The sequence below is a fragment of the Orcinus orca genome, chromosome 18 (assembly GCF_937001465.1).
Source record: "Orcinus orca chromosome 18, mOrcOrc1.1, whole genome shotgun sequence".
Lineage (NCBI taxonomy): Eukaryota > Metazoa > Chordata > Mammalia > Artiodactyla > Delphinidae > Orcinus > Orcinus orca.
The window spans coordinates 29,592,637-29,605,457 of NC_064576.1; the positions used below are offsets into that span (position 1 = coordinate 29,592,637).

Sequence of the window (12,821 nt, forward strand, 5' to 3'; positions counted from 1 at the left end):
AGATCTGAATACTGAGTAGCAGCTAGGAGGAACGAGAGAAGAAGAGAGAGACACAGAGCTTTCAAACGTGGGGTGCCCAAAATCTTCTTTCCTACCAATCTTTCTAAATTTGTATTTCACTGTAACTGACTCCACTTTTAGTTATTTAAGTAACTCTCCCTCTCTTTCTTGAGCCCCTAAGTCTGCCTTCCCCAAGACTTTGCCATCACCACATTTTTTTAATAACATGCTTGCCCTTAGCCAGCTCAGGAATTCAATTACATTCTCTATGTAAATGACTCCCCCAAATCCACGGCCTAGGCCCAGTCTGAGTCAATTCCAATTGCTCGTTAAATAAACATCTCTGCACGGCCACCGTAAAAGGATAATGGAAATAATACCTAGAAAGGATTTTGTAAATGGTAACTTACTGAACACATGATTATTGTTGATGTAGCCAAACTCAATTTTGTCTCCAAACCTGCTTTTCCTCTTATCAGTGATGCTACCTGCCCCCAATTACCCACATTTGAAACCGAAGAACCATTTTTCACCTTTCTCTCTCCCTTCTCCCTAGTTATCAAGTCCTCTTATTCAGTGTCTTTTTCTTTCCATTTCTATTGCCAACACCCTAGATCAGAGCACAGTCAACTCTTACCTAGACTTTTTTAAAAGCTTCTTAAATTATCACCCAGGCTCCAAATCCAGTAAAGGTCTCCCCTGAACTCTTCCCTCCAACTTAGAAACCCTTCACCAGTATATATGCCTTTTTAAATGCCACTCATTCCTCAGGATCCCTGCAAGACTATAGTCTGGTTGGGTGCATGCAACTTCCTGTTCATTCTCTGCTTAGAAGTCTCATGGGCAACTCAAACTTAACTTGACAGACCAAAAACATGGTCTCACATCTTCCTCATCTCAACAAAAGCCAACTCCATCCTTTCGTATTATGGGCCAAAGATCTTTTTTTGTTTGTTTGTTTTTGTTTTTTTTTGCGGTATGCGGGCCTCTCACCGCTGTGGCCTCTCCCGTTGCAGAGCACAGGCTCCAGACGCGCAGGCTCAGCGGCCATGGCTCACGGGCCCAGCCGCTCCGCGGCATGTGGGATCTTCCCGGACCGGGGCACGCACCCGTGTCCCCTGCATCGGCAGGCGGACTCTCAACCACTGCGCCACCAGGGAAGCCCTGGGCCAAAGATCTTTAAGTCATGCCAGATTCCTCATTCTCTTATACATAACTGATCCCATCAGGAAATCCTGTCCCTCTACCTTCTAAATATATCTAGGGGCAACCACTCCTCACCACCTCCACCACTGCCATCCTGATCCAGGCCCTCCTATCTCCTGCCCGGATTATTAAAATAATCAGTCTCCCTGCTTCCACCACTTTCTGCACAACAGCGTATTCTCAACATAGCAGCCAGAAGGACCTTTTTGAAATTGCACTCAGGTCGTGACAGGACTCCACTCAGCACCCACCAGTTTCTTCTCATCTCACCTGAGTTAAAAGCAGGTTCTTCCAAGACCTTCAATGTCTGACACTACCTGGCCCCTTGCCTACCTCTCTGCTCTTGTCCCCACTGAGCTCCCCTTCACACACACTGTTCCAGCCAACTGGCTTCCCTGCTCAGGCCCAACCTCTTTCCTCCCTGCTCTTAATCTGCCTGGAATGCTCTTCAACCGAATATGCACATCGTTTATCTCTCACTTCCCGTCAGCTGCTTAAATGTTACCTCGGGGGTTTCCTCCCCTGACCACCCTACAAGACGAGCTAATGCCCCTCTCCCCTGACTCACATTATCCCTCGTTTTCTCCATAGCATTTATCACCATCTGAATTGTATGGTTATTTACACATCACCTGCCTCGCCCTGTAAGATTATACAGCATGAATTTTGTCTGACTTGTTTGCTGCTTTATCACCAGTGCCTAAAAAGAGTGCCCAGCCCCGGTAGGTGCTCGTAAATGTCCTAATGACCTAGATAATCTTCTCCCACCTTGATAAAGTCTTCCTGCAAAAAGCGATGCTTTAGTTATACCATTCTTGTGGCACTTAACACTCAGCATTATGTCATATGTAGTGTGCAAGCATGCATGCATGTTTAGCTTTCCACCCTCACAAGTTCACATGCTGCCTGGAAGGAATACACATTAACAGGGCATGCAGGACACACTCATTTAACATCTGTGGTAAGAATGAGGTATGATTTAGCATATTTAATCATGCAAAATAAACTAGCTATGAAATGTTTCTAATTTTGTAAGAAATTGTGGCTCCTCCCCAAAGTTTTATATAGAAAGCTTTATAGGATTTATTCAAGAATATTAAGGAATTACATATATGAGTACATATATGAAATTATATATTGAGCTGTTAACATCATATATAATTAACTAGGTATGACTATATAAAAATCATCATATGATTTGAGAATATAAACTCAAGTCATAACTGCAAAGAATAAGGCTATATGAACTAATACAATAACAGACTCACTAAAAAGAAAATTTTTTCAGGACGAAGGTACGAGGGGAATGTGGATGCCCAACACATGAGGTTACATAAATTCCAGAACAAAATTGGAAATGTAAATATTTTAAGTAATCTTTTGGTGGGAGGAAGGCTGGACAGTCTCAACTGGCCCAGACCCTTTCAGCCCTCACCCTCCTGCACTATGAAACCTTAACATGTGTCTTTTCAGAAAACATGGTATCACCATGGGCAAAGGCTGCATCACCCTCCGGGGAGCCCAAAGCACAGAGCCTGGCACACAGGAGGTCCCCCCAATATGAACAAAGTAAGTCAAACAACGGCTAGAGTAGACAAGTCCCTGTGGAAGGCAGGAATATGAGCCCCTTGTGTTCCCTGGGATCGATAAAGTTACCTCTAGAAAGCCTGGCACATTCCATACAGGTTGAGCCAGGCACCAGAATGAGACAGGAAGTAAGACCCAGCAGAGGCACCAATTTTCACCCCCACCTAACACCACTTAACTTTTCTCAGCCTCAGTTCCTTGTCTGCTAAGCCAGGAAGGAGTCATTAGGAGAAATAATGGGTCAGGTTATGTTGATGGCATTTCAATAACCATCTGGTGCTATACACCAACTATTCTTATTAAGGCAAATATGCTCATTAGAGATCTACTGAAAACTAACTCCCAAAGCAGTTTCAAATTAGAGAGGTCACCCCAGGCCACACTGATAAAATCGAGAACTTTTTGAGTGTAAGAGTCTTTCAGCCAGATCATGAAGAATTCTTTCCTTCCTTATCAGAGTTAACAGCATAATATTAAACTTCTGAGGGCTTACTGTGTGCCAACAACAACCGCCGAGCAGTCTCCATGGATTACCTCATTGTACGAAACCCTAGTCTGATTCTAGCAACTCAGGAGCTGCAGGTCCTTGGGAAAGCTGTGGCATCTGTTTCTCTCTCCACATCTCTAAAATGCACATAACACCTACCTGTCTACCTCTGCAAACTGAGATACTATTTACTAGCAAATAATTCCCTTGCAGTTCATTTACCCTTGTATTTCCTTATTTGCAAAAGCTCCAATTTAAAACTGCATTTGGATTTTTCCAAAAAACTACAGGTCTATTATGTTGTATTTTCAGTTGAATAGAATTTTTTTAAATAGCATGTAGGGTGAAGAGAGAAAGAAGGGGAAGTTTAAGAAAAAGGGAGTAGATTATAAAACAAGATCACTAAAATCTTATTTTCTTTTCCCACAGTGCAGGGACTAGTGTTACGATATTTTTTTAGAACACAATCTCAGGAAATTTATAGATGAATATCTAGGAACTAAGGGATCAAAAAGGAACAACATGTAGCAAAATTTCCTAAATATAAAATCACCGATAACCTTATATGGCAAACAGAAATTCCATGATGCTAAGTTTGGGGTCCCCACCTTTCAAGAGAAGATAAGAATATACCTATTTATGCACCTCTAAATATATTTCCATTAGGTGTTGTAGGAATTCTCTGAAGAGTAATTAATGCTAAAACCAGGGTAAGAGGCTTTAGAATTACCATAAATTATAATGATAAGATAACATAAGAGACTTTTCCTTTATAGGTTTAGAGTCTAAATCAGTGTTTCTCTATAGCTGCATTATTGACATTTTGGGGCCCCAAAATTATCTATTGTAGGGGGCAATCTTGTGTACTGTAGGACATTTAGCAGTATCTTTGGCTATAAAAGCACTAAATACCAGTAGCAACGCTCCCCTCAACCCACCCAATGTGACAATCAAAAATGTCTACAAACATTGCTGAATGTCCCTTGGGGGCAAAATCTTCAGAAAGCAACTCACATCAACTTTGTTTTTCCTTCCTTCTTGTTGTCTTACGTGTCTTAGAGTTCTACAGAATTTTTTGGCCAAAACCCCACAAGTAAAATATACGTGTCTTAGTTGTCTTTGATTACAACTTCACCTTGAATCAATGTTCATTTCCTGTTGCTACTGGCAGTAGACTCAATGGCTTAATCATATTACAAAATTATAGCTATATATCATTACAAATTCTTTGTCATTAACAGCTTCTGCCAAGAGGCATCATAACCAAATTTTCAAATGTCACAGGACCATAAGACAAATCATGCAACACAAAAGCACATGTGAGAAAATGACTGCCACATACAAAGCATCTTACTAAAAATAAAGTGAGAAGTATTAAATGCCAAATAAAAAGCAAGCCAGAAATGAACAATCGAAGCCTGCAAAAGGTGAGGCACATTTCTCTTTAACCTGGTTCTTACCAAAAAGAAAGCATTCATGTTATAGGCAGTTATTTTTCCATCACAGGATGTTGAGCAATAGTGATTTTTCCAGGTAAGTGTTCCAAGCTTGACAACATACACGATATCCAGAGGAATACCACCCAGAAATATCACTTGTTTCATGTTTATAATCATTTACAAACATGTTTATAAACATGAGATGAATTCTAGATTAAATGTCTATACTCAATCCAATTTAAATCTTTTTTTGTTTTCACTGCAGATCAATTTAAGAAAAACACTGGTAATTGAGAGAATTTTTTTTAATCCCAAATAATATATTTTAATTGCAAGTGGTCTAAAATGCACTTCAGTTTTCTGAAGATATATCTGTATTACTTTCCATTATTTGACAAGTCATGCATTATTCATCAGTCTGCATTTACAGACAACCTTGCTTTATTTGTGTTACCTTGGCAGTAAACGGCATGGGGAACAGCCTTTAAAACAAATAGTGTACTATGCAAGCAGCAATCTTGAAACGGTCTACAGAAGGCATTTGCTGCTGCTGGCTCTGGCCCAGGAAAACCCTTAGCTTGCTGAGCCTCAGCATTTGGGTTTTTCTCTTCTTTCCTTAACCCAGTCATACAGTGTGTTCCTGAGAGGGAACAGGTAGAGCCATTGGAATAGCTGTACAGGTTTACATTCGCGTGAAGCACTTGTACTCAGTGTATATGTATCCTCGTCAAGAAAAACAACCTGCTTACATCATAAAGCCTTATTTACCAAAGAAAATTCCTCTGAAACTTATCATTCAAAATGTTTGATACTGCAAAGATTTGTTTATCAAGTTAAAACAGCTTTCCCATGACGAACTGAGATTAGCAGATGCTTAAGTGTCATGCTAAAAATTGCCTTGTTCCCCTTCCCTGATGGAAACGCTTTAAGCACACATGAGAAACTGGATAGGAGATAATGTGCCTTTGCAAGGCACACTTAAAGCATGCTGGGAGCCTGATTTTTAAAATCAATGGCTGAGAAGTACTTGAAATTAGTCGCCCATCGCTCCTTTACATCTTTGACATCTAGAATGGCTATATTGCTTTAAATAGTAATTTTTAGTACCTTCCAAGATCTCCACATTATCAAAATTATCCAAAGCTGTCAAAATCAGAGAACCTGGGACTTCCCTGGTGGCACAGTGGTTAAGAATCCGCCTGCCAAACAGGGTACACGGGTTCGAGCCCTGGTCCGGGAAGATCCCACATGCCGGGAGCAGGTAGACCCGTGCACCACAACTACTGAGCCTGCGCTCCAGAGCCCGCGAGCCACAACTACTGAGCCCGCGAGCCACAACTGCTGCAGCTCACGCAACCCTAGAGCCCGTGCTCCGCAACAGGAGAAGCCACAGCAATGAGAGGCCGGCACACCACAATGAGGAGGGGCCCCGCCCCCTCGCCATAGCTGGAGAAGGCCTGTGCGTAGCAGCGAGGACCCAACGCAGCCAAAAATTATTTAATTAATTAATTAATTTAAAATTAGAGAACCTTAGAGATGAAAAGGCTTAGGCAGATCAAAATATTTGACATACTTAAGTTTTCTTCTTGATCAAAAAGTATTAGCAGTTAGGTCCACAAAGTTACAGAAAGTTTGATATAAAATATTAAGATGTAGCCAGCTGGTTATTCTGCACTAAGAATGACTAAGTCTACATAGTTAGTGTGTACTAAAAGTAAAGAAGTATTTATTTTAACTCAGTTATTCTAGAAAGGGAAAATACTTCCAGAAAATTATTTTTATCATATTTTATGTCTACCAGGTGACTAGAATTAAACAACAGGACAGTCGCCCCTCCGTAACCGAGGGGGATTGGTTCCAGGATCTGCATCCTCAGATACAGAGGACCAATGTAGACAAAAACTGGGAATTAGTTCTAAATATAGTTCTTGCAGCTATATTGGAAACTACCAATATTTTAATTTTTTTGCAGTTTTGGAAGTCTGATTTGCCTTTATAATACAGCCATGTTATAAAATTTTACCCTAATCAGGAATCTTGAAAGTGTTTCCAAATCCTACTAAGGGAAGACTAATGCCACTCACCATCCCAACTAACAGAGCTCCCCTTGAACTGAGAGTACACAGATAATGCCAACTGCATGCATTCCAACCTCAAAGTAAACGCTAATACTCTCTTTCCATCATAGATATTCTAAAACATAGTTATTTGGGCTTCAACATCCAGAAATGAGAGGTTTGGTCTATGCAGCAATCAGATACCAAAATAAATACACCTAATCTCAGGCACGTGTTTTTGTGACTTTTAATCAACTCCTTAAGGAAAAAAAAAAAAAAAGGGCCTGAATTTTCGACTTCTAATAAAACAAACTGTTGCTGTCCTATAGGACTTCATGCACTGGGCACTCAGACAGAAATATTACCATTTGGTTGCAGAATTAAGAAAGATTTCCCATTTTTTAAGTCTCATGCACAGCACAGAGCACCCCCATTTAGTGGCATGCCAGGATAGAAGTGCAAGGATGTATTACAAAAAGGACAAAGAAAATGCAGATTTTTTTTTTTACTGTGAACCACAAAACTTACCCGTTCTCACCATAAATCTTTTGAAAGAGTCTAAGAAATCAGAAAACCAAAAATTAAAAGTCATTTTTTCTAGTTGTGTTAGTTTCTAAATCAGCATCTTTAAGAGTTGAACTAGAGATGGACAAATCTCAAAAGGTTGTTTCTTCAGTCACATTCTTGATCATGTCTCAAAATCTCATTGATCTCATATCTCAAGGAATTCAGATTAAGATAAAGAATTTCCTGATTCCCTCTGAACCAACAAACCCATTTTTAAAAAAGCTTCCTGTTGCCAGGAACTAATAAGTTAGATTTAGATCTACTAATTTCATTTAACCCAATATTTGTCAATCCCAAAGTTCAACAAACTGAACAGTCATGAAAACAGCAAGTTGCATAACACATAAATGCAGACTCATTATCAAAATGGCCATAATTACATACATGTAAAGTGTAGCAGACAGCAAATAACATTCATGCATTTTAATAATGTTTGCACTGAACTTTAAACCATAAATTTAAAAAGTCACACATCGATAGTCCAAGAAGTCTAGGTCAAAATCAAAATCAAGTTAAATGAAACTTGCAATGCCATATTTTAAGGGAAATTTTTACACAAAAATCATGTACTCCGAAATATGAGAAACATGGAAAACCAAACAACCAGACTGTTTCAGAAATGCCTGGACGTGAGAATAAAAGTCTGTAAATACAATTGGAAAACATTTTCGTGAAACGTCAATGTGGCAGAATAGTATCATAGTCATCCTTAAGGCCAAGGGCAACATTTGTGTATACACCTTCTTAAACAGGTCTCAGAGAGGGGATGTTGAGATGTGCAAATATGGAATTGCACTTTTTCCACACAAAGACTAAAGGTTTCTCAAAGCAAAATCAATGTTTTACAGGAAGCTTCCAAATGGCTCATGACATGCAGAGCTGGGCAATACGATGCCACTTTCTCACACAAGAAAAGTCACACAAGACCATCCATGACAAGCAAATCCTTGCAGAAACACACTCTGACCTCTCCACCATCAGCCGCTTCCTGTGTCTAAGCCTGCTGGCCTCCCGGATGGACTCCCACTTCTGTAAGTCGGCCTCGCTGCAGGGACCAGGGGTGAACTTGACTGGAGGCACAGTAGTTCCCAGCTTCCAAGATTGGATCTTACGAGCCAACATGTCATCTTTCTTCTGCCTCCAGGAAGGAACTAACACTCTACAGCTATTACTTTTTTCTTTAGGTGGGCATGTCCTTTCAAGTACACAGAGAAATTTTGCTTGAATTTCCGGAGGAAGAGTCCAGGGTTCGGGGAAAGGGACTGGCTGGTATCTATCTGGGGCTCCCGACAGAGGCACCTCTTTCTTCTGTGCTGGAATGCGGCGAACAATCATATCATCTTTTTCTAGGTCTGGAAGTACAAGTTCACCTTCCCTACACTGCAGTATTATATCTTGCTCTACAGGATCGTCTTGCCCAGAAAGCCTTCTTAAGTCTTCGAAAGCCCGAAGAACACATGGGTTTGCATGGAAAGCCCCAGTCTTTCTGACAAAGAAATCATCATTCTCTAAGTCAGGATCCAGGGCTGGCATCTCCAGGTCATCTGGTCTATATCCTGGTGCATAAGAGAGATTCTTTCTGCGTGTTATGAGCCTTGGGCCAGCAGTGGGATCAATTTTGATATGTGTTTCAGAAGACAAGATGTCATCAGAATATGTCTGGAGGGCCTGAAGTAATAAAAACTGACTGAAGCATAGAAAAGAAAAAGGAAGGGAGAATCTTATTAAATTTGGGGAGAAAAGGTAATTAGGTAGCAGACCAACTAGCCAGTCACTGTGGGTGAATTATTTTGGGGGGCTATGGGAGGGACTCTTGCTGGGAAGAAAGACCAGCATTTAATGCCGTAATCCATGACTTTCCTGGATACCATTTAAAGGAATAAGAGCAGAGTGTATCTCTCAGTGGGCACCACTGAGGCCAAGTGATGGGGCCAGAACAGGAAGAGAGTGAAGCTCCCTGATACACACAGTGTTCCCTTCCACCCCTTCCTCATCCCATGGGCCACAACGACCTAAGTCCCCTCCCAGAGAAGCAGCAGTGATCTTCAAGAGCTGAGCAACAAGCACTTTATGCAACAGGCACAGGTGGTCAGCAGATTAAATAAAATGCTCTGAAGCTTTATTAAAGACGCCTATGAATCTTCTCTTTGCATTTTCCCACCAGTCTCGCCTGTCCCAGTGTCTGTCTATAAGTTATTTCCTTTCTCCACAGCTCCACACATAGCACAACTGTAAAATTAGGTCAACTGCCTAAAAAGCCTTTTCAAAACGGTTTTCCCAAGAACTGTCTATGCCACATGTAACTATATACTCTCTTGTACGTGATTGTGCTAAAGAATATTTAATCCTATAGAATTTCAAGCTCACATGCTTGTACAGAAAGCACGATGTCATACGTTATGCTTTTATAACTAAACATTAAGTGCCTAAGTGTTCATGACTCAGCACGTCATGGTCAGAGGTTAAAGTAGCAGCAGAAGCTGGCACAGGCGTCACAGGCCAGACTCCAAGCAGGCGGGCTCATGCAGGCAGGTACACCTGGGCTCATCTGAAGCACCACTAGTTCTCCTGGCTGCATGGGTGTCCCGGGAGTTTCTGGTCCATTTCTTAGCCAGTTCCAGCAAGAGTGAACATCTTTGACAGTTGCTGTCTAGCCTATGATCTGCTTTTTGTATTCTACTAAAAATGGCGGAGCTTCTGTCAGAGCCTGAATCCTCATCGTCAGAGTCTGAATTCCCTCTACCGTGGAGTGACATAGTGAAAGGAAAGAGAAAAGAAGACAAAGAATTGGAGAACGATGCGACTAAAAATAATGTCAAGCTCTGGCTATGGAGAGGACTTTTTACGATCCAGATCCTAAAGTTTAAATTTAGACAGTAGTTTTTTTCAGTTAGCAATTCTACAGATGTTGAAGGGAAATTAACCTCTCTCATGAAAAGTACACATAGAATGTACCCAGCCAGGGTACTGAGCGGACACCAGAATAAAAGAAACATGCACAGAGACAAACCTGAAGCCCTGAAATTCTTTATACCATGGTTTATAAGTTTCCCTTTTTATTCGTTTCCAGTTCACATCTTCTGGGATCCAGCATTTGGGAAGAAACTGATCAAAAGCATTCCCTGGGCTTGGCATGATTGGGCTTAGCTTTCGCACATAAAGATCATCCCTTACAGTGTTGGGTATGCTTGTCTTTTCTTCTGCCTCTTCCAAATAACAAGAGGAGTCTGAAGTTTCTGGTACTGTTGGCCAGTTCTCCACGTTTGTGCCCCAAGTTCTCCTCTCGTTACTGTTCAAAACATCCAACCAGTTAAGACACCGCGTGAGCAATTTGTGACACAGAACACAAGAGGCATGCTTTCTGTCTCACAAAGTTTACACTGTGAATGCAGCCAATTAGTTCCCATTCTCATCAGTCTCATCATTCCAGCTCCTACAACAAAGTTAAGGCATTATAATAGCATCTCATTTTAATTAGAGAAGAGCTTGATACAGAAGGGCCAAAGACAACTACAAAATGTGTTAAAAGAGAGAGACAAATTGCAAACCATCTGGGGTGTTACTTTACATATTAAAAATCAAGAGCATAATAGACATTCCAATCCAAGAGAAATTTTTCTGACCTCGTCATTCTGTATAGCTCAGTGGCTAATGGGTCAGCAGGAGAAAAGACTGGTGCACAAGACTTGGGAGAGATGCTTTTCGAGATGAAACCCTCGGGCCTCTTTTTCATTTGGAATCTACGGTTGGCTAAGTCATCCAAAACTATATCCGGCAACCTCCGTTCCTCCTCCGAGTCTGATCCACTTTCAGAACCATACACCTCCTTCTGATAGGAATCTGGATTCGAAAAATCATGCTTTGCTCTGCTGATTTGATGGGAATAAAAGGATTCTTTTTGTGTCCACTGAGCTCAGTCAACACAGAAAAAAAATAATGGAAGAAAGTAACACAGCAGAGCTCACAATGAACAACGTAAGTCATCCAGGAAGCTGAAAGATAACCAGTGAGCTAAAGGCATGCATCTAAAAAAAGAACCGGCAAATCATACGCTGACATTCTAAAACGGAAGAAATCTCTTCAAGATACGGATGACTAAAAATATAGGTAAGTAAAAGAAATACTTCATTAATGAAGTTCTATGTTATCTGTGAAATACATTTTAAGGACCATTCCTTTTTACCAAATTTAAATATCCTGGCAAATTCACAAAGCAGACTGAATTTTAAAATTCAACAATCAGCTCGCATCCCAGTACCTTGGAAATGTTCCATCGGCTTCTATGCAGACTGGGCTTGTCCAGCTTCTTCTGTTATCCTCATTTTTGTCCAGCTTTTTCTTCCTTAAGGGCGCCGGCACATAGGATGGCTGTCTACCCTTGTTGGGTAAAAAGCGATTAAATGGTAAAGCGGACTTTGGTTCAATAGCCGAAATCCTTCGATATGACATATCATCTTTATTATGGTCCTGCATTTTGAATGTAAATTCAGAATCTGTGTCACTTTCACAACCTATTAAAAAAAAAAAAGGCACAAGAATTTGCTTTACTCTCCAGATTACTCGTCCAACTGAAACCCACACAGCATGCCTGCTTTTGTCTTTCCCTTGGAAACCCAGTGCTCTACTGCTAACTGCAGGGAATATTTTTAGAAATTTGTCATGAAGTTGTGATAAGACCCATCAGGAGGAACTTGCTTTGCATACTGGAGATGCATGCAGTACATTCTTTCACTGTTGCACATTCTAAGCAGAAAAAGTCCCGGTTTATGGCTGAACCCCTTTTCTTCCCAGTCTTCCTTGCCCTAACGATTTGTCATAAAATTTGTTGATGGAATACATGTGAATAAAATCTAGCAATCAAGTCAAAGGTGGCTAAAACGAGATCTGAATGTAGTTCGAGGGAAACTCAGTCATTTAAAATAAATCATGCAGTCACCCAAAATTTCTGTGAGGCGAGAGACAAGGGAAGACAAAGAAAGAGATGCAAAAAGCACAAAGAAGTTTGATAGATCCTTGTGAGACCCCTATGAGCAAGAATCACACATTACACATGAGGTTGGACCAAATGACTTCTAATGTCCCCCCAAAATAGTAAGAGAACACAGAACTCGAGGCTTTTTCTGATGGTGGTCACGGAAATATTGGGAACCTTGTATTTTGACTCAACATCATTTACACACAAATTTGAAAGAATATACTTTGATACACCTCAAGGTCAGACAGATACAAACACTAATCTGTTCTCAAAAAAAAAAAAAGTCACTTTGTTCTTTTAAATACATGGGAAGAAATGAGGGTACAAAACATCACAATAGATACGATATAGATACGATAGATATAAGCTTCAGCTGCCTCCCATTCTGCCCTTTTCTTCCTGCCTCTGTGTATTTGTTAAGAAACTTTGCAAATGTCGCATGCTTCCCGCCGGAGCTCTCAGAGGCTGGCTGTGCACGGTACCTGAGGACCTGGGAGCTGTGG

General features: G+C 40.8%; 1 protein-coding gene across 8 annotated transcripts in view; it reads right to left on the reverse strand.

Moving 5' to 3' along the window:
* The window catches only part of LMO7 (LIM domain 7), a 135,419-nt gene that overhangs the window by 39,802 nt on the left and 82,796 nt on the right, over positions 1-12,821 (reverse strand). For 2 of the 8 annotated variants that reach the window (XM_012538440.3, XM_049700960.1), the window contains 4 exons: positions 11,602-11,854; positions 10,354-10,632; positions 8,311-9,030; positions 7,305-7,334 (listed from right to left, as the gene is read on the reverse strand). In XM_012538440.3, coding sequence (XP_012393894.3) covers positions 7,305-7,334; positions 8,311-9,030; positions 10,354-10,632; positions 11,602-11,816 — 1,244 coding nt within the window. In that variant the 5' untranslated portion in view covers positions 11,817-11,854. Of the gene's footprint in view, positions 1-7,304; positions 7,335-8,310; positions 9,031-9,881; positions 10,083-10,353; positions 10,633-10,966; positions 11,213-11,601; positions 11,855-12,821 lie in introns of all 8 variants that reach the window. The other 6 variants (XM_012538441.3, XM_033414040.2, XM_049700959.1 and 3 more) reach the window with 5 other exon arrangements.